This window comes from Callospermophilus lateralis, chromosome 18 (genome assembly GCF_048772815.1).
Source record: "Callospermophilus lateralis isolate mCalLat2 chromosome 18, mCalLat2.hap1, whole genome shotgun sequence".
Taxonomy (NCBI): domain Eukaryota; kingdom Metazoa; phylum Chordata; class Mammalia; order Rodentia; family Sciuridae; genus Callospermophilus; species Callospermophilus lateralis.
Genome location: NC_135322.1, coordinates 13,881,396 through 13,906,893, shown reverse-complemented (window position 1 = coordinate 13,906,893; position 25,498 = coordinate 13,881,396). Strand labels below are relative to the sequence as shown.

Here is a 25,498-nt window from a genome sequence, read left to right as displayed (position 1 = left end):
TGGGCCCCGAGTAGGGGTGAGCACAGCATTGGCAGTGAACGCAGCGAGGGCAGAGGGAAGCCCTTACTTGTGCTGTGTGTGGGGGAGGAGATGAGCAGATTTGGGGTGGGCACTCTTGTGGGGCCTAGGAGAGCCCCTATGAGGGCCTCCCTCCTTCATCCTGCCCAACACTAGAAGGTGAAAGGTCAGCAACAGAAACTGGGGATTGGAACTTGAACCATGGACATCCTTGGGACTGAGGCCGTCCCCCTGTGTCTGGGGCAGGAGAGAGTGCATTGCCAGCCTACATCTGGCAGTGACATGGCTCCCTTAGCCAGGCTGGGTCCGTCCCTGAATTTCGTCCTGTCGCAACCTGGGCTTCACAATGTTGGTTCTGTAGAGGTTTGGGAGTGGCAGAGAGGACTCAGGGGGAATTGAGGGGCGCAGCCCCAAGGAGCAGGACTACGGGAGAGGTTGTGCCTCCATTCCCAGGTGTGGTGCACCTGGGGGTGACAGGGTGATGGGGTGGGCAGGGCAGCTTGAGCTACAGTTCAATCTCGAAGGTCTTCTGCAGGTCTCCGGAGAAGGGATTGGAGGGCTTCTCCACAGTGGGTTTGCCTTCTAATGCTGCCCACTGGGCCTCAAAGGGGTCCAACTCAGGGGCAGGGGCCGGTGCAGGCTCTGGGGGCCAGGAGGCCCCATTGGGGCGTGGACGGGCCTGGCCCCCAGGGGCATTGGGTGCGGCAGGGGGTGGGAAGACCCCAGCTTTCCCAAGTAGGGTGGCAGGCTGGGGCTGGGCAGCTGAGCAGAAGGCGTTGGCCACCATCTGCGAGGGTGTGATGCCCACCACAGGCACCCGGGGCATGGGCGGGTAGCCCAGGCCTGGGTAGGCAGGTATGAATGGGGGTTGCATGTGTGGGGGTGGCAAAAACACGGCCACCTGGGCAGGTGCTGTGTCAAAGGGCCCCATAGGGGCAGGGAAGGGCTGCAGGGCAGGGGGGATGGTGGACACTGGGGGCACTGAGGCCGCTTGCTGCTGCTGCTGCTGCTGCTGCTGCTGCTGCTGCTGGGCCTTGGCCACCTGGGACACCTCCTCCAGCCATCGCTCAGCCTCCGAAGGGGTCCGCTTGTGCCCAGGCTGGAAGGTAGGTGCAGGGGGCACAGAGGGCTCACCCCAGGCAGAAGTCCCTAGAGAGAGGAGAGGAGCAGGTGAGGGACAAAGGCTGCAGTGGAAGAATCGCAGGCTGGGAACAGGGATGGCCTGGGATGAGAGCATGGGTTCTAGAGCCAGTTGTCTGCCTTCGAGTGCCAGCTCAGCTCCTTACTGGCTGTGCTGACATTGGGAAAGTGACTTAACCACTCTGGACCACATAACAGGTCTGTTTCTACATAATTCTGAGGCTCTGTGGCCCCATGCTCACCCAGATCCACTGCTCTTCTCATTGATCAGCGCCATACCTGGTAGTAACTTTGAACATCACCTTGGATTCCAATCATTTGAGAATGTAGTATATATCCTGAGGCTAAGATTCCAAGGTTGCACGGATCTTTCTCAGAGTTTACTGTTCTAACACAGAAGATTCGATTGTTTTAAGTCTGTATTTTCTAAGGGTCTAGAGGTCTACAATTATACTATTTGAAATCCTGAGGTTCTCGCCTGCTTCAAGGAGGAGCCCATGGATTTGAGTGTCAGTGTCACTGGCATCCATGGTTCTAAGACAGTCCTAGAGGACTAAGCTGATCGACGGTTCTAAGCCAATCCCATGGCTCTAAATTGATCCATGGCTCTAAGCTGATCTGTGGCTTTGAGCTGATCCACAGCTCTGAGCTGATCCCATGGCTCCAAGTTGACCCATGGTTCTAAGCTGATCCCATGGTTCTAGGTTGATCCATGGCTCTGAGCTGATCCTTGGCTCTGAGCTGATCCATGGCTCTGAGCTGATTCTAACCCTTGACCATTTCAGGATCCCTGGAGTTTCCAAGGTAGCCCTGAAATGAGAAGAGGAATGCAGGAGGGCACTTTAGGGGATCTGTCCTGATGGAAGACACCAAAGGACTTACCTGTTGTGGCAGATGGGGGCCCTGATGCTGCTGTCCCAGCACTGGCGAAAGATGAGCTGATCTGTGTACACAGAGCATTGATGCCATCGCTGTCACTGACACCAGGAGGCTCCATCTCAGGTACTGGGAAGTCAGGAAGGGCAGAGGTCAACAAATAGCCCTGGGCACTGCTGCAGCCCTGCCCTTTCCCTGCACCAGGGCCACTCTATAGTCACTAGATGACTATGGCCACCAAAATAACTGTGTGGGTGAGAGAGAAACATCTGAGTGGTAAACAGACAGGTCAGTATGTGACATCTGATGACTGGCAGTGGCAGAGACCCCAAACCAAGGACCCAAGAGCTATGAGTGGCCACAAACCACAAGTGATGTTTAAAATGTTTAACAAGCTGGGCACAGTAAAACACCTGTAATCCCAGCTACTCCCAAGTTTGTGGCCAGCCCCAGCAACTTAGTGAGACCCTGTCTCTAAATTAAAAAAATAAAAAGGTCTGGGGATGCAGCTCATAGCAGAATGCCCCTGGGTTCGATCCCCAGTGTGCCTTCCTCCCATGAAATACATAAAATGTTTAAAGACATATTAATTTAGAAAACGCATTCCACTGCCTATATGGCAAGAGCATGGGCTGGTCAGCATGAAGGCGGGCCACACGCTGTTCGTCGGCTGGGGATCATGCATCCTACTTGGGTAAAGATGCGACTCCCCTGCCACCCAAGCAGCCGGCCTATCACATATGTCATGAGGGCAGTGGTGCACCTATGCCGGCAAGACAGGAGGCGTGGAGCAGGCATGGTGGCCTTGTGAGGGCTTGGGAGGAATGCAGGTACCATCCAAATAAGCAAATAGCTGCCATATGTGATGTGTGACAAGCATCTGTGACATTTTAGTAAGTGACTATCTCCAGGGGGGCATGTGGGATGCTCTAGGGAGCATTGGAAAGAAGCGACTGTGGGAGTCAGCATGTGTGACATAGGGTCCCAGGTGGGGGCCGTGTGGTTTCCAGGTCAATGTCCATGAAGACTGTGTGTTCGTGGAAACAGGCATGTGGCGCCTGAGGGTAGAGCCTCTGAGTGGGACTGAAGTTCAAGTGTGAGGCATTCTGACGTGCCATTCCCAAGTGTGAATGTGAGTGATTTCGCTTGTGTGATGGAGAGGTGTGTGTGTGTGTGTGAGAGAGAGAGAGAGAGAGAGAGAGAGAGAGAGAGTGTTTGCACAAATCTACATGGTAGCTACCAAGTTTGTGTGGATTTAGATGTGTATTTGTGTCATCTGGGTATGTGACTTCTGAGCATGTGAGATTTCTGCACATATGTAACTCTAAGTCTGTGACCTCTAAGTGTGTGTGACATTGGTGTCTGAAATTTCTATGGGGCAAGTTCAAGTCAGTGTGCAGCTGGCCGCAGGAGTGTGAGGCTCCTGGACAGAGCCCGGGAGCCTGCTGCTCCTCAGGGCGCCGGTGTGAGGGACCTGGGTGGCGTTTAATGTCAGGCTGTGCGAGGACAGCCTATGTGAGGGTGTGTGACAGTCTGGGAATGCTGCAGGACGTGGAGAAGTGTGCGTCATTCTCAATGTGCGCTGGCATCTGCTCAACAGTGGATACAAATCAACACCCTCCCACACCAATCCCCAAGCCATAAGGGACAGAAGTCCCAGATTTGACATATGGAAGCAAGAGAGTGGGCCAGAGTGCATGGCTTCCCAGACTGCTAGGAGGGCAAGTAGACCGCCTGCCTGTCTCTCTTGAGCAAAAACATGGTACCCTGCCACCTCTCTCCTTTCCCTGGCCCATGGCAGGCAACAACAGAATACAAGGCCATTTTCCCTCACGGAGTTCTTTGTTCACCTTACCTCTTACCTGGCCAGACCTCAAGGCTCCACTGACCAAATTCTGGGAGTTTTTCCTTTGGGCAAAGGCATAACACCCAGCTTCTCTCTCTTCTCCCCTGCCCACGGCAAACTTTGCTAATTAATCATACAGCAAACAGGCCCACTCTCTTTTTCTTGCTCATGGCAGACACTGTCAGGAGTTCATGATGTATGCCACCATGCCTCTATTCTTCCTGCCTCAGGCACACAGTGCAAATCTATCACAATCCTCCTCTGCTGCGATCCTGAGGACCTTTATCCTTCACCTGGCCAGATCTCATGGCTCTACTGGCCACATGCTTGGGAAGGGCATTAGACCATGATGCTTTAGCCTACTCCTGAGCAAAAGAGGACACCTATGCTGCTTCTCTTCTTTCCCTTGCCCATGGTAGACTTCTCTGCCTATAGCAGATTTTTCTTTTTTTTCCCTTTTACACACACACACACACACACACACACACACACATATATATATATATTTTTTTCTTTGTGTGTGTGTGGGTGTGAGTTTTGCTGGAGATCAAACCCAGGGCCTTGTGCATGCAAGGCAAGCACTCTCCCAACTGAGCTATTTCCCCAGTCCCCTTTTTTACATATTTTTATTGATGTATTATATTTGTACATAATGGTGGGATCATGGTTATATATTCATATGTGCACAATATAATTTGGCCAATATAATTCCCCAGTTTTCCCCTTTTCCTTAACCTCCCTCCCTTTCCTCTGGTCTATTGATCTCCATTTAGTTTTCCTCCACTCTACTAATCCCTCTTTATCTTTCTTTTCTTTTTCCTCTCTAGCTTCCACATATGAGGAAAAAAAATAGAATCTTTGACTTTCTGAGTTTGGCTTATTTCACTTAACACAATGTTCTTGAGTTCCATTCATTGTTCTGCAAATGTCATAATTTCATTTTTCTTTATGGTTGAATACAACTCCGTTGGGTATATGTACCACGTTTTCTTTATCCATTTACCCATTGACAGACATCTAGGCTAGTTCCACAGTTTAGCTATTGTGAATGTGCTCTAGCTGATTTTCTAACCAATCGTGGTTGCGCCATTTTGCTCCCTTCCCTTAACCACAGCAGACACCGCTAACTGATCATGACCGGTGATACCTCTTTGCTACCCCTTCCCATAGCAGCTATGTCTAAACAATCATGATCTGTGCTACGCATCTTCTGTTCCTTGCCCATGGCAGACACTGTTAATTGATCATGATGCGTTCCACCTGCCTAGCCGTTTGCTTCTGGCAGACAGTGCTAATCAGGAAGGAACGATGAGTACCACTTCTCCTCTAGCCCTGCCCACACCAAATACTGCTGATGCTGAAGCCCCTTTCCACTGAGCCCAGGGCTCACCTGTGCCCTTCACCTGGAAGTCAGTGCGGCGCTGCAGCGTGGATGGCAGCTCATTCAGGCGTAGGCTCAGCTGCCGTTTGAAAGGCGAGTTCTTCTGACTGAGCGCTGGGAACCCACGAAAGGAGCCCTGGCGAACCAGCTGCTCCAGAGGGGCGTGGCGCCGGGGGATGGCAGCTGCAGTGGTGCCTGTGGCCACAGGGGTGCCTGCCTCACCCTTCTCACCAGGGGATGTGGTGGCTGGTGTCGGGGACACATGCCCAGGCTGGGCAGGGCCGGGAGCCACAGTGGGGGCAGCTGCTGCCTCTGCTGGAGACATGGGAAGACAGCAGGTTAGACATCTCACCTTGCAGCTCGGACCTCTCCCGCCAGTCCTCTTGACCATTCCCCGGGATCTATTCTGCCCTCAAGACAGAGCCCTGAAACGTCCCTAACCCCCACCCAAGTTAAGATCACCTTTCCTAGGAGGCCCTTGGAGAACTGTCCCCCACATAGTGACTCTCTGGGTCTCTCCAGATTTCTGTCCCTGATGTGTTTTCTTCCCCTGCTCTGGCCATTTCTCCCTCGGAGTTATCTTCCTTTTTAATAACTTACAAACACTTATTTGGTGTGCAAACAACCTATCAGGCATTGTTCCTGGGGCTCCACAAGAATTAATTTGCTCCACCCACATGACCACCCACCAGGTTAAGACCATTGTCATTTTACAGAGATGGAAACCGAGGTCCAACGAAAGCCAGTGATTTGCCCGAGTGACACCACCATGACAGGGCAGGCTGCCCCTGGAGTCTGTTTCACCTGCCTGCCCTCACGGGCCATTGCATGTCTGGGCTTGGTCTGTCCTCAGTTTGCTGTTTTTCTGTCCCTCTCCCTGTTTCCCTACTTCCCACCATTCTTCCCACTTCAAGGGACCCTCTTCCTTCCCTCAGTCGTGACCAGTCATTCTAGTCAGGGTTTGGCAGGATTCATCCTCTGGGAAGCTTTCCAGGTTGTTCCAGCCCCTCCCCCTGAGCTCCCTCTACTCTGGGATTGTCGTTTGGGGACACCTGGCTTCCCACTTGGCACCACAGGCAGTGTTCTCGGGGCAGGTTCCCACTCTCCACACCAATCCACAGACACATACTCTTCCTCCAAATACGACCCCATCAGAGCTATGTCCCCTGGAGGGATGTCACCCAGGGCATTTCTTCCATCATGAGGTGACAAGCCTACCCAGACAGGGCCCAGGGCCATGGAAACAGCCCAGGACAGGTTGGACTGGGAATCCACCTCTCTTCACCATCTCACTCTATGACCTCAGGAAGTCCCTTCCCCTCTCTGGGCTCCAGTTTCCCGACTAGAAACCTGGGATAAACATCCCTAGGCTACCTCCCCAAGCCTCCTGGAAAGGTCAGTTAAGGTAGTGAATGTTCAGTGCTCTGGAATCCGACAAAAGCTTCATAAACAACTCTGCTGTGGCCAGTGCATTGCTCCCCAGCGCTGAGAAAACGTAGTGCCTCCAGGCTGTGATTCAGCGCAGCCGCAAAAGCAGCAGCAGCAGCACACTGTGAGATGTGCAGCAAATCAGACTTCACTGTAAACTCCTATTTGGCTGTGCAAACAGTGAAGTGCCTTCAGCAATGCAAAGTCCTTGAAAATTAGCATATCCTTTGGGAACAAACTCTCTGCAAATTCAAAAGCACTTGTAACAGAGTTTGCACCTGACAACATTCTTTGTTAAGTTCTAACATCCTATGTAAATGCTAAGAGAAATGTTGGTAAATGGAAGCACTGCATACTTGATCATTGCTTTTATTATTTTTGTCACATGCCCTGCCCTCATTCTTTCTGGATAGCAGCTCCAAATAAGATGCATCTTTTAAGTGTGAAGCCATCACACACACACTGAAATAAATGTATCATTATATTATACTTCACAGTCAATGTACTCTGATATTTTCTATTCTATTTCATTTTTTAAAATCCTGGCCATAATTCGGCCAACCATCTTTGCAAGTCTTGATACACAGGGCAGAAAACCCTGGGGCACCCGGACTTGGTGAACTTTGTCTGGTTCCTGGCCGGCAGCACTTTGCTCCAATAAACTCTTTATAGACTGAAGATTTTTGGTTTTATAAACTAAAACCAAACTCTGCAGCCAGCAGCAGGGTCTCTGTGTCCCTGTGTTTCATTACTCACCCTCACCCAATCGCCCGCAAAATGGGGAGCCCACTTGCATCCGCCGAATGTCAGGCAGCACCCACCTTTCTTCTTGTCCGCAGCCTCGCGCTCTGTGGGTCGCCCGCTCCCCGACAGGCGGAAGGAGCCCTCGCGCGCGAAGCTGGTGCGACTGGCATCGAAGGCGGCTGTGACCCCACATTCCTTCTCTCGTCGCTGTTTGCGCTCCAGGCATGCAGCGAAAGCGCAACCCACTGCGTGGCTCAGCCTCTCACCCTGTGCGGAGAGGTCCCAGGGTTAGAGATACTATCCCACAGGCTGAAGGACTGGAAGCCAGGAGTAGAGTTCCTGCCACTAGGTGCTGGAGCTCATCTGCCCCTCACATAAGTCCCTCTCCCTCTCTGGGCCCCGTGCTCAACTGCACCAGGATTACAAACAGCAGTCCTTTGGGTTGGCGGTTTAGATCATTGGTAGAACACTAGCCTAATGCTTGTCAAGGCGCTGGGTTCCATCCCCAGCACCACAAAAAGAATAAAAGAAAAAAAAAATGTTGGAGAGGGTAGTCCCAGCGACTCAGGAGGCTGAGGCAGGAAGATCACTTGAGCCTGGGAATTCCAGACCAGCTTGAGCAACAGAGAAACCACCTCTAAAAATCAAAGAACAGCCAGGGCATGTCTGTAATCCCAGCGGCTGGGGAGGCTGAGGCAGGAGGAAGGTGAGTTCAAAGCCAGCCTCAGCAATGCAAGGTGCTAAGCAACTCAGTGAGACCCTGACTTTAAATAAAACACAAAATAGGGCTGGGGGTGTGGCTCAGAGGTCAAGTACCCCTGAGTTCAATCACCATACCCCCTAAACTTTTTTTAAAAGCGGGGGGTGGTGCTGGAAATGCAGCTCAGTGCTGAAGCACCCCCTGGGTTTAATCCCTGGTATCCCCCAATATCAAACAAACAACAAAAACATTAGGTGGGGCTGGGGTTATGGCTCAGTGGCAGAGCACTTGCCTGGCATGTGTGAGGCACTGGGTTGGATCCTCAGCACCACATAAAAATAAATAAATAAAATAAAGGTGTTGTGTCCAACTTCAACTAAAAAATATTAAAAAAAAAAAACATATTGAGTATATCCCAGGTACTCTGGTGTCTATGCTATCTTAAGTTCAAGGCCAGCCTCAGCTCAAAATAATAATAAAACAAGTGCTGGGGGTGTAGTTCAATGGTAGAGTGCCAAATGACAGGGGCCCCTTCCAGAGCCGGCAGGGGCAGGAGCATTTGTTCTGGGTGGTGGCAGTGTTCTAGACCTTGTAGGGGCTGGAGTTTCACAGATGTATGCAGTTGTCAGAACTCAGCAAATATGCACAGTGTTGCTATGAACTGATGTCTGTGTTCCCTTCCAGATTCATCTGTTGAAGCCCTAATACCTCAATGCAATGGTACTTGGAGGTGGGGTCCCTGTGATAAGATTAGTGGCCTTAGAAAAAGAAAAAGAGATACAAGATCCACCCACCCCCTCGGAGCGGGGACATAGCAAGGAGTCCATGTGCAAACCAGGAATAGAACCCTCACCACACTGGCACTCTGATCTGGGCTTCCAGGCTCCAGGCCTGTGAGAAATAAAAGCTTGTTTTTTTAAGCCACCCAGTCTGTGGTATTGGGTTACAGCAGCCTGAACTTATCAAGACGAACATGAATTTTACTTTGAAAGAAAAATATGAATTCTACAATATGGAACACATGCCAAAGTGTTTAGGGTGAAGATTTTGATGTCTGCAACATTCAAATGCATCCTCCAAATAAGACGGATAGATATGTGGTAAAGCAAGCCCAGGCAAATGTTAACAGTAATATTTGGGGTGAGCCAGCCACGGTAGTGCATGCCTGTAATTCCAGTGGCTCAGGAGGCTGAGGCAGGTGGATAGTGAATTCAAAGCCAGCCTCAGCAACTTAGCAAGGTGCTAAGCATCTCAGTGAGACCCTATTAAAAAAAAAAAAAAAAGATCTGGGTATGTGGTTCATTGGTTAAGTAAGTGCCCCTGAGTTCAATCCCTGGTATCAAAAAAAAAAAAAAAAAAAAAGATCTGGGGGATGGGTGACTGTACAAGTCCATCAACTTTGTTGCATGCTTGGAAAAACTTTACAATAAAATATTGGGGAGAGACGATGACCACTGTTCTTGAGAACCATTTGTAGGGCTGGGGATGTGGCTCAAGCGGTAGCGCGCTTGCCTGGCATGCGTGTGGCCCGGGTTCGATCCTCAGCACCACATACAAACAAAGATGTTGTGTCTGTCGAAAACTAAAAAATAAATAAAAAATTTAAAAAAAAAAAAGAGAACCATTTGTGAGGTTCTAAGCCCAGCGGCCTGGGATTGACACTGGCTTCCCACTTCCCAAGATTTTCTCAAGGAAATCACTTCACCTTCCAATATTGGAGTCTCCTTCTGGTAAAATGTGGGTGCTAACAGTACCTATTCCACAGGGTTGCAGCAAGAATTAGGTGAACTAATATATGTCAGGCATTCAGAACAAAGCTGGGCACAGAAAGTATCATACATATGTCAGCATCAATCTTTCCAGCCCTGGGTTGAACCCCGATATGCATCCTCTCATGGGATCCTCCCAACAGTGCCAGGCAGGGAACCCTCTTGTGAACCCACTTTACACAGGAGGAAACTGGGGCTCAGATGGGACATCAACACATCCTTGCAATTACTACAGTGGCAGAGTTGGGGTTCACATGCATTTTATCTGACTTTGATTTCCTAACTAAGAGGCTCAGCCATCTCTGAAAGTTAAATTTGAAAACAAAATCCTCAACAAAATAATAGTAAATTGGACCCAGCAGCATATTAAAAGGGGGGTTTATCCTGGCAATGCAAGGTTAGTTCAACATGAGAAAGTCCATCAATGTAATGCGCCACATTAAGAGGAAGAAAACCACATGAGGGGAAAGAAAGGTAACTATCTCAATTGATGAGGAAAAAAAAAAAAACACTTGACAAAACTCAATGTCCTTTTATGATAGACACTCAACAAGGTAGGAATAGAAGGAAACTTCCTCAACCCCATGAGGGATATCTATAAAAAACTCACAGCCAGATGCGGTGGCCCCGCCTGTAATCCCAGCAGCTCAGGAGGCTGAGATAGGAGGATCTTGAGTTCAAAGCCAGCCATCAGCAATGGCTTAGTGCTAAGCAACTCAATGAGACCCTGTCTTTAAATGAAATACATAATGGGGCTGGGGATGTGGCTCAGTGGTTGAGTGCCTCTGAGTTCAATCTGTGGTATAAACAAAACAAAACAAAATAAAAAACCCAACTGACAATATATATCACACTCCAGGGTGAAAGACTAAGAACTTTCTATCTGGGCTGGGGACATGGCTCAGTTGGTAGAGTGCGTGCCTAGCATGCACAAGGCCCTGGGCTCAATCCCCAGCATCACATGAAAAAAAAAAAAAATAGACCTGCACCTGGGGTGGACTCAGCAAACATTAAAAAGGCAATAAATGCTTTAAAAAAAAATCCTTTCCATCTAAGATTGAGAACAAGACTAGATGCCCTCTCCCAACCCACTTTTTAAAGGTCTCACGGACTGGCCGTGAACTCCTGGGCTCAAGTGGTTCTCTGACTCAGCCCCTGGAGTAGCTTGGACTATAATCGCTTGCCACCCACCATGCCCAGCTCTGATTTTCTCACTCTATTTGTTATTAAGTTCTGCTAAGAGCAATTAGAGGGAGCCATGAGTAGTTAATCCCAGTGACTTGGGAGGTTAAGGCAGGAGGATCACAAGTTTGAGGCTAACCTGAGCATCTTAGTGAGACCCTATCTCAAAAATAAAGCTTAAAAAGGCTGCGGATGTAGCCTAGTGGTAAGTACTCGTCCAGCATGTGTGAAGCACTGGGCTCAGTCTCCAGTACTGCAAGGGGGGGAATAAAGAAGAGTAACTTGATAAGAAAAGGAAAAGGCATCCAAACTGGAAAGGGAGAAGTAAAATGATCCCCGTTTGCAGATGACATGGTATTATACAGAAAATCCTGAAAATTCCATAATTATTGCTAATAAATTTAGCAACACTGCAGAATATAAGATCTACACACAAAACTCAGTTGTGTCTCTACATTAGCAATGAACAATCCAAAAATGAAATTAAGACAATTTCATTTATAATAATATTTAAAAGAATAAAATGGTTATGAATAAATATATTTTCAATGTATATGTTTTTCACTTGAAAACTATAAAACATTGCTGAAAGAAACTAAAGATGATCTAAATAAATAGAAAAATATCCTATGCTCATAAATTAAAAGGTTTAATATGGTTAAGATGGCAATATTCCCCAAAGTGATCTACAGATTTAATGAAATCTCTATCAAAATTCCAATGGGAGCTGGGCACGGTGGCACATGCCTGTAATCCCACTGGGTCAGGAGGCTGAGGCGGGAGGATTGCAAGGTCAAAGCCAGTCTCACAGCACCTTATCAAGGCCCTAAGCAATAGTGAGACTCTGTCTCAAAATAAAAAATAAAAATGGGGCCAGGAGATGGCTCAGTGGTTAAGTGTCCCTGGGTTCACTCCTCAGTACCAGAAACAAAAACACCTCAATCGTCTCTTTTCAGAAATGGAAAAGTTGATTCTAAAGTTCATATGGAATTCCAAAGAATCCAGAATAGCCAAAATAATTTGGAAAAAAAATAAAGCAGAAGAATCACACTTCCTGATTTCAAAACTTACTACATAGAACTATCTTAGGCAAACAGTACAGACTGGCATCAGGACAGACACACAAACAAATGAAATAGAGTTGAGAGCCCAGAAATAAGCCCATCTGTGTATGGTCAATTGATTTTCAACAGGAGTACCAAGACCATTCAATGGGGAAAAAAATAGTTTCTTCAACAAATGGTGCTTGGAAAATTGGATATCCATATGAAAAAAAAAATGAAGTTGAACCCATAACTGACATCATATGCAAAAATTAATTCTAAGGGCTAGAGATATAGCTGAGTGGTAGAGCGTTTGCCTAGCACGCATGAGGCCCTGAGTTCAATCCCCAGTGCAAAACAAAAATGAACTCAAAATGGATCACAGACCTAAATGTAAGAAAACAACAGACAAGTTTTAATTTGAGCAATATTAAAAACCTTTATGTATTAAAGGATACTCAAGGAAGTAAAAATAAAATGGCAAAATGGGGTGAAATATTTGCAAGTCATATGTCTGATAAGGGTCTAGTATCCAAATATATAAAGAACTCTTACAATTGAACGGCAAAATGAAATTGACCCAGGCTGGGGTTGTGGCTCAGCGGTAGAGCGCTTGCCTAGCACATGTGAGGTGCTGGGTTTAATCCTTAGCACCATATAAAAATAAATATAATAAAGGTATTGTGTCCAATTACAACTAAAATTATTTTTTAAAAAATGAAATCGACCCAATTTAAAAATGAGTGAAGGACTGCAATAGACCCTTCTCCAGAGAAGATATGATAGCCAATAAACACACAAAAAAGATGCTCAACATCATTAACCATCATAGAAATGCAAATCAAACTACAATGAGATGCTACTTCACACCTCGTAGAATGGTTATAATTTTTAATTTTTTGTAGTTGTTGATAGACTTTTATTTTATTTATTTATACATGGTGCTGAGAGTCGAACCCAGTGCCTCACACATGCCAGGCAAATGCGCTACCGCTCAGCCCCAGCCCCAGCCCTGAATGGTTATAATTTTATAAAAGGAAAATAACAAGTATCAGCGAGGATGCAGAGAAACTGGAACTCTCATTTACTGTAAATGTGGATGCAAAATGGTGTAGCTACTGTGGAAAATAATTTGACCATTTCTCGAGAAGTTACACAGGGAGTTCTCATATAACCATCAATTCCACTACTAGGTACATACCCAAAAGACCTGAACAGATATTCAAACAAATACTCGCACACAAATGTCCAGAGCGGCAATGCTCACAATAGTCAAAAGGCAAAGGCACACACAATGTCCATGGAGGGATGAATCAATAAACAAAATGGGTCCATATACACACAATGCAATGTTACTTAGCAATAAAAGGACTGGGCTCTTGACTCATACCATAACATGGATGAACCTGGAAACCGTGCTAAGTGAAGGAAGCCAGGCTCAAAAGGTCACATGGTACATGATTCCACTAAATGGCATAACCTGAATAGGTAAATCCACAGAGGAAGCCAGCAGATGAGCAGTTTCCAGGGGCTTCATCGGTAGGTGTGGGGACAGGAAGTAAGTATTTAATGGGCATGGGGTCTCCCTCAGGGGTGAGGAAAATGTTTTGGAACTAGACAGAGTTGACAGTTAAACATCATTGTGAATGTGCTAAATGCCACTGCACTGTACAATTTTAAATGACTGGCTTTATATGAATTTCACCTAAAAAAAAAAATAAGTTGAACTTGAGGAATCTTGGGGATTCCACTGCTAATATTTAAAACCTGAAGCTTGGAAGTAGGAAGAATTCGCCCACAGTCACATTCTCTACCCACAGCAGATGGCCCCGCTCTTCTCCAGCTTTGACTCTCATCCCCAAATAGCTTGAGTCTCATTGCTAAACAATTCCAACTTATTGAACACTTGCTTCTGGACTCTGCTTAGAACTTTCTGCGTGTGATCTTAACGAAGGCTTCCACAGTGAACCCGTGAGGAACCACGGCTGTTATCCCCAGAGGGGAGACGTCATTTGTGCCCATTGTCCCACGCATGGCCAGGTGCTTGGACACTGAATGCACACCACTAACATGTGGCAGTGGGTTTTCCAAAAATAGCCATGACAAATTTCTGGCTTCACATGTTCTTCCAGAACCTTTCACTCCCCCATCAGAAGTGAAGTCTGTGTCCTTTTCCCCTTAACCTGGGAAGACCTCTGTGATTGACTGGACGAATGGAGTACCATGGGAGCCATGCCAGGTGATGTCCAAGACGGGGTCCAGTGGCCACTTGGCTTCCTCCTCATGCTCTCTAAGTCTCTCTCTCCCCCAACCTCCTCTCTCCCACCCACTTCCTCTTTCTCCCTCTCTTGAGACTCACATTGGAGCCCTGAGCTCTTCTGAATGCTCCATGCTGGAAAGACTCCCTGGCCCACCAATGATCCTAACAACTCAGGAGGCTGAGGTAGGAGGACCACAAGTTCAAGTCCAGCCCAGGCAACTAAGCAAGATCTTGTCTCAAAAAGGGCTGGGAATGTAGCTCAGTGGTAGAGCATCCCTGGATTCAAAAAAGGAAAAGAAAAGGAAGACCTGTGGAAAAGTCCTGAGAACACAGGAAGAGAGAAAAATGTCTGGTATTACAGCCCCAGACACTGTCTGAAACAGTGACCTCAGAGAGCCTGGATCCAGAGCCACCCAGCTGGACTTTCCCCCAAATTCCTGACCTATCAGGTATTCAAGCAAATATTTGTCCCTAAATGTCCATAGCAGCATTGTTCGCAAAGGCCAAAAGGCAAAAACAATCCAAATGTCCATGGAGGGCTGAAAAGATCAATAAAACATAGTACGTGTCCATTCAATGGAATATTATTCAGCTATAAAAAGGATGGAAGCTCTGACTCATGCCACAGGACGGATGAACTTTGAAAACACTATATGAAGTAAAAGAAGCCAGACATGAAAGGTCACATACTCATGATTCCATTAAGTGAAATATCCAGAATAGGTGAATCCACAGTGAAAGATGCAGATTAGCAGCTGCCAGGGGCTTCGGGGGTGGGGGTGGGGACAAGGAGTGAGAACTTGATGGGTATGGGATTTCTCTTAGGGGTGAGGAAAATGTTTTGGAATGAGATTTATTTCAGAAACCATGAAAGATAACAACTGAGTGTAAGTTTAAGCCATAATGTTTCCAAGCAATCAATAGCTGATATGACCACTATTTGCTCTGCTGGGCTCAGCAAATAGCAGTTGCCATGGTCTCTGGGTTTCTGATATCTCCATACCAGCCCCCAGTAGGCACCACTCCATACCAATACCAACTAATCAATACTGATATTCTCAAATTTGTTTTCCACTCTGATTTCAGTGCTGAACTTATGTGCGTATCTGGGAGGGCAGGGGCTTAAAGCTATTTAGGTTGGAGATTTCTAAAATATGAAGGGAAGGAAAACGGAGAATACTTGAGTGGAGAGTGCTAGGGTCTGTGATGGGCGGGTGTTGCATCACTCAGCAGCATCCACTCCTCGGCTTTTGGTAACAGCTCCCAGTTTCCCTTTGGGGACCTCCTCTTCACACTGTATATGCCAATCCAGGTGCTCCACCCTCCCTGGGCCAAAGGGAAGACTATAACCCAAGCTAGGCCAATTCCAAGTTCTCTCATTAGAATTAGAACCCAGAATGTTGTAGATTTCTTTCACCATGGCACCCTGAAGGAACTTCCCGCTGGGACAGCATCCCTCTGCTCTCTACCTTTCTGACACGTGCTGCTTCTGAGTATCCTTCAATTTTGTGTGGTTCCTCATACCCTTCCATGAATCTCATTCTGGGTTTTAATTAGCCAGATTAGTTTTTATTGCTAGCAACCAAGTAATACTGGCTAATGTAGGAGAAAGAGAGTGGGGCTTCTTACAAGGATTGTGTAGGGTTTGAAGTCAGGGACCAGGGGATAGGATATAATAAAGACTAAATTTTCCACCATCTTTTGCAGCTAGGAATTTCCACGTGACCAGGTACTGTCCAGTGGGATGTCATTGGAAGGGCTATGCCTCCTACAAAGAAGAAGGCGTGCCATCCTCAGGCCCCTCTCCTTTGTGCTGACTGGAATGAAGATGTGAAGGCTGGAGCATATGTATCCACCTTGGATCACAAAGCAGGAGCCACACTCTGGAGGAGCAGCAAGATGAGCCCAGAGAAGCCATATCAGTGCTGCTCTCCCCGTGTGGGGATGTCCCTCACGTGACACAGAAACAAACGTCTATTTGCTGAAATCATAGTATCTGAGAGTCTTCTGTCATAAGCCTCAGTAGCCTAACTCTGGAGAATACTTCTAAAAAGAGGATTCATTTCTTGCTGTCATCAAATTTTCAGAGGGGACTTAAAATATGAAGAATCCCAGGGTGAATGTATTGAGGCTGAATGAAGAGCAGATGCCCTGGGGTATTGTTTGAGAAGGACCCAAGAGAGCGTCTGGGGGCAGGAAACTATAACTTGATCTGGGCCAGGTTTATACATAAGCAAAAATCCACAGCTGTGCACCGGCCATCTGTGCACTTCACGACATACATAAAGAACTAGTGATGACAAGGGTGATGATAATGTTTTCCTAGGCACTTGGATGTGCTAGGCACTGTTCCCAGTGCTTTGTATTAACCCACTCAAGTCCCACAAGAATCCTCTAAAACTGTGAGGACACCCCAACTCCAGATGAGGGAACCTGGCACAGAGCGAATTGGCTGTCCTGGCTGCCTGCTGGGACTCCAGGACACCCCAGAGCAAAGGGGGAGGAGTCGACGGCCTTGGCCATACTCACGGAGTCCTTGAGCGCCAAGAAACAGTGGCAGATCCAGCGGCGGGTGGTGCCATCCCGGCAGATATAGGAGAAGGCCTTGTCCAGGTTGCGGTCAGGAGCACAAAAGGAGACCTTCTCAATGGTCTGGTCTACCAGCAGATCCTAGGAGGGACCGGGAGGCCCGGAGAGGGTGTGAACTGTCTTTCACATATTCGTTCAAAACTCCCTTAGCGTCTGCACTGAATCATCCTGAACAGGGTGGGGGGACCCAGCAGTCACTGAGATAGCTGTGGGCCCTGCCAGGTGGAGACTCGCACTTCAGTGGGGAAGTCAGATGGAGATGGCCCGGCCCACAGTTACAGCCAAACTATAATGAGGGAGGCACAGACAGGTGGGTCAGCCCGGATGGGAGGCACAGGGTCCTGCAGGAGCCAAGAACAGGTGCTTGTGGGGAGTTAGGCAGAATTTCCTGGGGGAGGTATTAATGAGGCAAAAAGGCAGGGAACAGTATTCAGTCTGTGCAAAACTGTTCTGTCAGTAACTCAACTCCCAGAATATCCTGGGTACCTCCCCGGTAGTCTTTGGCCTGGAAGCAGTGGATTCAATGGAAAGCAAAAGATACCCAGGACTAGGGGTGGAGCTCAGTGGTAGAGCCCTTGTCTAGCATACAAGAGGCCCTGGGTTCTACCCCCAGCTCCATAAAAACAGTGAAAAAGAAACAAAGCCAGATACCGAGTTCCTGGCCCCATGATGCTCCTGTCTGGCTGGGCAGACTGACAACACATAGCAGCTAACATTTATGGGCATGAGCAGTTACAGAGCACCAGGCAGTGTTTTAAACAGTTTGCACATACTTCTCATTTGAAGGAGGGGTCTGTTAGGAGCCCCACTTTTGAGATGAGGCAATGGAGGCCCAGAACAGTTCAATCTCCTGCCCAGGGTCCCCCAGCTGGTGCGTGGGAGGTCTGGTGCTGAGGTGGCTGCTCTGGTCCATGCTCTCACCCACTCTGGATACCAACTCACAAATAACCATAGCCCTCATTCCTAAATTAGGACTGTGACGAGAGCCAAGTCGTTGCAGGAACACATGGTGTAGTCTAGGAGACTCCTGAGGGAGGGACATCCCAGAGTGGGTGGGAAGGTGTCCTCAGCCCCAATATGAGCAGGAGAGGTGCCCACTGGTGCCCACTCGACCCCCACGGGCCTCCTACCTTGGTCTTGTCATCCACCACTCGTAGTCCATCGGCGGACACCCACAGGACAGACTTCACGGACTTCCGGCCCATCTGGAGTGGGGTGGGGGACAGAGGGGCCTGGTTAGGTCTGCCTCTTCCCATCAGGCTGTCCCCTCCCTGGCTCCAGCCCCTCACTCACCGCCTTCAGCTTCTTCACAGCATCTTCACACACGTGCATCCCCCGGGACTCCTCCACCTCCACGTGGCCCAGGTACTTGGGTGGGGGATGGGAGAACATGAGATAAGCACAGTAATCAATAATTCCCAGTGTTCGCTGAGCATCTGCCACGCATCAGGCAGTGTTCTAAGCACGTCACAAGTTAATTCACTCTGTACTTCAACTCTACAAGGAGGACATCCTATTCCTACCCAGATAAGCAGACCAGAAACTATAGCACCTTTTATGGTCATGGTTCCTGTCCTTGTATGTCCCTGGGCCTTAACACTTCAGTGTTGAACTGAGTGTAAGTATTTGCATCTCTGTGCCTGAGGACATCAGGCTGCTGGCCCCTGGCCGGTCAGGCAGGTGGAAAGAGCCTGGGCCAGTGCCCTCTCCCTGTGCAGTGAGTGATGGGAGGTGGGGCACATGTCCCAGCTCCCTCCTGAGCAGGTGGAGTGGCTGCTTCTCAGGTTCCCCAGGGGGATTAAGTTCAGCTGCCCAGACTGGCCCAGAGATGTGCTAATCCCAGTGATTTGAGAGGCCAAGGCAGGAGGTTCACAAGTTTGAGGCCAGCCTTCTCAATTTAGCAAAACCCTGTCTCAAAATATAAAAAGGGCTAGGGGTGAAGCTCAGTGGTAGAGTGCCCCTGGGTTTAACCCCAGTGCAGAGGGAGAGGAGGGAAGCTGAGCTGCCCCAGCTACAGTTCAGTAGCACAGCTTTTACCGCCCTCCATCCTTCTCACCAGCACTTCCTGCACCTCCCAGATGAGCCTCTCACACTCAGGGCCTGCTTCTGGGGAAAAGAAAATCAGGCAAGGGAGAAAGATATCAGCTCCCGCCAGAAGAGGCTGAGCTCCATAGCCCATGCCCTGAATCTTGCTGTCTACCTTACAAAAGTATAAAGGACTGAGGCTGTCTAACCCAGAAAGCTCCTCAAAAGCAGGAAGCTTTGCAAATGCCACAAAACTGTGACATTCCAGTAGTGGAAGTTACTCCCCTGGAAATCATGAGCCCCCACTGAATAGGATGACACCCAGCAGGAGGTCCTGGCTTTTAATACCAGCTTCGAAGGATCCAGGATCCCACTCCAATGGGCTCCACAGTTAATTGAAAACGTAAAGTTTCCTGCTCATAGCACAGGGCCTTTGGTGATCTTGCTTAGAACCCCAGGTTACAAAAGTGCGCATGTGCGCAGCAGCAAGCCCCGCCCTTCGTGGTGCCCCGCCCACTCACCCTGACTGGGAAGCTGCAGGTGCCCTTGCGCACTGCGTCCTCATCTGCCTGCCACTGGTGCGGGCGCGACGCCTCAGGCACATAGGCTGGCTTCCTCCGCCGCAGGCTCTGCCGTAACTTGTTCATGGTGCCTGCCCCGTCTAATGACGTGGGGCAGCAGTATGGGTCAAGGAAGGAGGTTAGAACATAAATAGGATCAGATAACATAAGAGTGGGGTTAAGGGGCTAGGGGATCACTGGGTTGAAGGACATGGCATTTAGGGACATTCGACTAGCAGCTCCAGTCAGGGAACAGGAGAAAGGCAGAGGAATTTGAGAGTGGTGCAATAGGGATTCAAAAATGTGGGACTAAGGGGCACAGAGATCTGGGGTAGGGGGTTGGAGGTCACAGACTTGGGTTTGGAGTTTGGGAATGTGACTGGCACAAGAATCCAAAGGAAGGGAGGTCAAGGCGTTGGAGAGTATGGGGGTTAGAAGGCATGGGGTCAGGGGTCACAAGGTGATGGGGTGATCAGAGGGCCCGGGAGTGGGGTTGCATGGTTCAGGGGTGCAGGAGTCAAGTGTGTGAGGTGTGAGAGTCTGGAGGCTCAGAAGGTCTGGGGTGTGGGTGGGGAGATGGGGGCCTGTCTGTGTGCCTCTGAGACACAGCTCCTCCTAGGCAACTGTGTCAAGATGAGGCAAGGCCTCTGGGGTGGTGCGTGCCTGCAACAGTCAGAGGTAAGACTGTGTGTATGTGGGGTGCAGGTGATGAGGGTGGAGGTGGCCAGCTGCTGGGACAATATTCACTGCTGATAAGCCACACTGACAGTTGCAGGAGGAGGGTGAGGAGACACCCAGGACTGGAAACACCAATGGCAGGCAGATGGGGACTCTATGCATATGACTGCAAGTGGATGATGGTATATCTGGAATGGCATCCATGAGGTGTCTGTATCTGCGCAGGCAGCCACGACTGTGTATGTGTTCACACTGTACAGAAGGCTGTACGGAAGCATCCATGTCTGCAGGTGGATGTTTTGTAAAGGTGTATGTCTGTCTGTGAATACCGTCTGTGAGGGGTTCTGTATCCAATGGTTGGTTCTATTGTCCTTGGGAACTGTAGCTTATGAATACGGATGTGTGATGGTTATTCACAAGACTGCCATTTCTAAGAGGACAGTGGTTGTTGGTGAGGCTGTATAGCTGTGGCTATGGTTTTTAAGGGTGTGTTTGTGTCAAAGTATGTGGCTGTTGTCTTATTAGAGAGTGTGGGTACATGAATGTTGTTCTGAGGATGTATCTGTAATTCAGTGGGGCTTGTGTGAAGGTGTGCATGAACACTTTTGAGACTGTGTTCATAACCCAGTTGTGACTATTATCCATGAGAGTGCTAAGTGTTGTTTGTGAGACTCTCTGCTTAAGTGTAGCTTTTTTGGAGAGCCTGGGTCTGCGAGTGCTATTTGTGAGGCTGTGTGTCTCTAAAAGTGTAGTTGTTGTCTATAAACTGTGGGTCTGTGTGTGTTTTCTGGGGGACTGTGTCCATGTACCACTCTCAAGAGTACGCATCAGAGAGTATGTGTCACGCAGCAGAGAGTTGCGGCTGGCAAGTGCCTGTAGCTGCCGTGTGTCTTGCTGTTGCCTGGGGATGTATGTGCAGATCCATCCATGTGAACATGTGCCTGCACGCTAGTGTGAACAAAGAGCTCCCTAATCATATCTTCAGGTGTGCCTGTCACTGTGTAAACATGTTTGTGGATTTGAAGAGATCGTTGCCTCTGTGTGTGTGTGTGTGTGCACGCGCGCACCTTTGGACATGTGATTCTGTGACTGTGATCCTGAACACACTCACAGTGAGCGTGAAGATGCCAGAGGGTGTATGTGAGAGAGTTTAGGGCTGAGTCTGTGATGGGGGCTTTGGTGAGCGTGCAGGGGTGATGTTTGAGGGTGTCCACTCATGCTTGCAGTTAAACCTGTGTGGCTGCAGGGACAGTTCCTCTGGTTCTGATAGTTCACCCAGGAACCCAACCAGTCCCTGCCCTTTCCCAAACTGGGCACTCACCTGACTCCGTCCTGAAGGTTTCAGGGGGCCCCAGGGCCCCACAGGGGGCTGGGGGCAAATGCTGCTCAGGCCTCCTGGGTCCGCTCTGCCCAAGGGAGAGAGGAGAAGGTGAGAAGTTTGTTTGGGGTGGGGTTCAGTCCCCTCCTCACCCTGCCTTGGACTTCAGCCAACCCCCTCCATCTCAGGCTCCCTGGTGAGAGCCCTGGTTGTCAAGGCAACTGTTACCAGGGAGATCAGCCACCTGGTTCTAAGGGCCCAGGAATGAGTAGGTGGGCACCGTTGGGGATGTGCTGGCCTCAGGAGGCCCTTGATACCCAAGGGGATGGTGCTGGGGGAGTGGCTTTGTCCTAGACACATATCTAGGGCTACGCACAAACATACAGTCAGACATGCAGCCAACTCATGTCTACACTTGTCCTTAGCACCTGGTCACAATTCTGTACATTCAATTATACGCAGACATCATCCATCACAGCTACACACCTCCAGTCACAGAGATACACCGTAATAGTCACGGCCACAGCTGCCACTGTGAATATCTGGTCACATGTTCATGTTCACAGATACATAGAGCTCTACCCTGGACACTTGTCTACATATGTGGTGATGGGCTCCACCACAGACACTGGTTACACCAGTGACTGATAATGGTCACTCCTATTTTTCAGCCCGTACAAAGAGCTGGGCCTAGGCACACCCATGAGGGAGACACATGTACAACCACACCCAGTGACACTTGTGTTTCCTCAGGCACCCACCCAAGAAACCCACATCACAGGCCCCCCCACAGAATCACACCCAGCCAGAGTTCAGCATTTGGTCACCTGTAAGTAGTCAATCACACACTGACACCATCACAACCATGCACACTGTCTCCACTGATGCACACTGACATCTGGGTGCACTGAAACAGGCTGACGCACATTTGATCTTGAAAAGCCCACACTCACACACGTCCCACACAGCCACAGCTGCACACGGACACTCAAGCCCTACTGTGTCCATCACGCCAACACACCTTTTTTATTTTTTATTTTTTGTTACACACTGTCACACAGTCACTCATATACACTCTTGGATGCTCACACTTGGTCCCCGTATCTGTCAGTCTTCTGTGATGGCCTCTCTTATACAATGGTCCTCTCTAAGTAACCACACACTGAGATAATGATGGCTACAGCCGGTACACTACAGAGAAACAGACATACACACACAAGGCATGGCATGCAACCACCCAGAAACAAATATCACCAAGGACAGCCACCCTCAGACAGAGCCACACACATTCCAGAAATGGTGGTATACGCATAGTATCCAAGTTACTCAGCCATCTGTCATGGTCAGTGTCCCACACATAGATGTATCATGTCACATCATCATGAACACAGTCTCTCTTCATGCAGACACACAGTTACACAGACAAGTATGTGGCCACATATCATTGCAGCCCCATGAGAATAGGCACACAGAGTCACAACCTCACCTACATACACAGTATCTCACACATAGGGACAAGAACACAGTTTCAATTTCCTACATCACACGAACACTGTTGAGTGTATACAGAGAAATACAGTGACCCAGACATACATTCATAAGTGGCTTTACATAAAAGTCACGGTTCTTGACAGAGCCATGTACACAGTCAGGGTCCAGTTGCTTTATAACCAAACCACAGGTGATCCACCACACGCATGTGCACACACACACATATATATACAGTTACAGACACAAACATTCTCACAGACTAGGATACAAGAACATATAGTCACCTGGGGTAACAGACGTACAAGTTACATGCATAGAGGAAAACAAGCCACAGTCACATACACACCCACTGAACATCCACACAGGTATCTGACACCAGCATACACAGACACATCCACACAATTAAATGCCCCTTCACAATAGCCTGTGTTTTAGACACCAAGTCAAATGCATAATCAAAATCATAATGCAAGACTGTAAGTACACAATCAGTTTTACACACACAGCTAGATGTAGTCACTAATACTACCTCAGTCACACAGACATGGCTAGGAACATACAACCACTGTCACGCACAGTGCCATCACACAATCCTAGTCACACAGGCACAATGTGACTTCAGATGTATGGCTGTCACACACATAGTACTGTGTTTCATATGTACATAAAATCAGTTATAGTCCTAACCATAACATTCTCAGTCACTGGAAGAGTCACACATCGATATGGGGTCATAGACACAACTCCACTTACACAGTCACAACTCCACCCACCTCTTCAGTCAGTCACACGTATGCCCAACCCAAGACAACACATATGCTGTCACATACCAAGGCAAACAAATACAGAGTCACAAAAGACATAACCACAGCCACAACTCTACAATCACAACCATGCACCCACCCAAATACCAACAGACTAAAAAGCAGAGGATTTTACACAGTGAACCGCTGTCATTCACACATAGTCACACAAATACTGGGGTCACACACAGACACCACTACATATAAGCACAAGGATACAGACATACGACACTGATTCTTCAGTCACCAACTGCAGCGCATACACACACAGCCACAGTCACACAAACATGGGGTCACACTTCTAGCCACCTCCCCATCCCTTGCTTCCCCCCTTCCCCCCAGGTACCACACACAAAGCCGCCCTCACACCGCAGAAGCTGCAGACAGACAGGGTTTCACCCGGTCCCAGGGGAGCCGCCCCCAGCCCAGCCTGAATCCTTGGAGCCTGGGGGGGCCCCGGTCTGGGAGGGGGAGGCCACGCATTGTCTGCAGGTGGGGCCTCTCTTGGACAGCTAGCTGGGCAGCCTTAGGGACAAAGGGGATGGCCTAGGGGACCTTGTTCAAGCGGGGGTGGGAGGATGCCTGAAATTCTCCTTATTTTATTTAGGGTGGGGTGGGGTGGGATGGAGTCCCAGGCACAGGGACCTTGTTTTGAGAAGGGATGTGCTGGGACGCTGTCCAAGTCCTGGGGGGAGTCTGTGCCCAGGAAGCCTCTGAGGCCAGTGGGGCAGTCTGTGCTTGGAATCCCCCAGGCCTTGGCTTGGTGGGGAAGCCGTAACCTGGGACCCCATCCTCAAGACCTTGCCTAGCGGGTGGCTGTGCTCAGAGACCCCCCTTTGGCAAGGAGGGGTAGGGATTATGTCTACAATTGCCTCCTGGAGGCTTTGGCTTGATATGGGGTCTGTGTCCCAGACCCCAACCCCAAAACCTTGCCTAGGGAGTTGTACCTAGATTCTCGGTACCCCTGCCCTTGATTTGGGGTGATCTGTGTCCAGAATCCCCATTTCCACAGCCTTGCCAAGAAAGAGCCTGTGCCCAAGCCCCCCATCTTCCCGGGTTTGATTTAGTGGGGTTCTCTTCTTAGACCCCCACCCAGGATCACCCTCTCTAGCCTTGACATCCTCACTCCATCCGGGCGCCGCGGCCGCCTCCCACCCTCCGCCACATCAGCAGCGGCGCCGCCCCCGACCCAAGCCCCCCTCGCCCGCCCTTCTCACGCTGGCCGCCGCGCTGCGGGACATCCAGGGCCCGGGCGCCCCCGCCTCCCGCGGCCCCAGCTGGGCCCGGCTTCCCCAGTGCTGCTGCTGCTGTGGCGGCGGCGGCAACGGCAGCTCGGTCTGACGCGGGCCCGGCCAGGGGTCGGGGGATGGTGCGGGATGCACGCGCGCGAGCCAGCTCGGCTCCCCGGAGGATTCCGTTCCGGGGGCGGGGAGCGTCCCTCCCGCCTCGGCCCCGCCCATTGGCCGGCCGCCTGCTGTATATGCAAAAAAGACCCCGCCCCACCCACAGGCCACGCCCAAGCCCGAACAACCCCGCCTTCTCCAGTGCAGCCACCGCCCCGCCACGCCCACTGGCCGGCCCGGCAGAGTCTCTCCCGCAGGTCCGTTTAGGCCTGGATTCTCTTGCCTTCTGTGACCTCTGACTCAG

At 49.5% G+C, this 25,498-nt stretch overlaps 1 protein-coding gene across 1 annotated transcript; it reads right to left on the bottom strand.

Annotated features, from left to right (window-relative positions):
• Numbl (NUMB like endocytic adaptor protein) lies at positions 1 to 25,144 on the bottom strand. Its single transcript, XM_076838149.2, has 10 exons — positions 25,069 to 25,144; positions 21,561 to 21,645; positions 19,523 to 19,662; positions 18,270 to 18,344; positions 18,107 to 18,181; positions 16,917 to 17,057; positions 7,511 to 7,700; positions 5,271 to 5,576; positions 2,041 to 2,163; positions 1 to 1,167 (listed from the first exon to the last, which is right to left on the bottom strand). Exons 1-10 carry the CDS (start codon positions 25,090 to 25,092, stop codon positions 524 to 526), a joined length of 1,803 nt encoding a protein of 600 aa, XP_076694264.2. The 5' UTR covers positions 25,093 to 25,144; the 3' UTR covers positions 1 to 523.
• Positions 25,145 to 25,498: the final 354 nt, after the last annotated feature.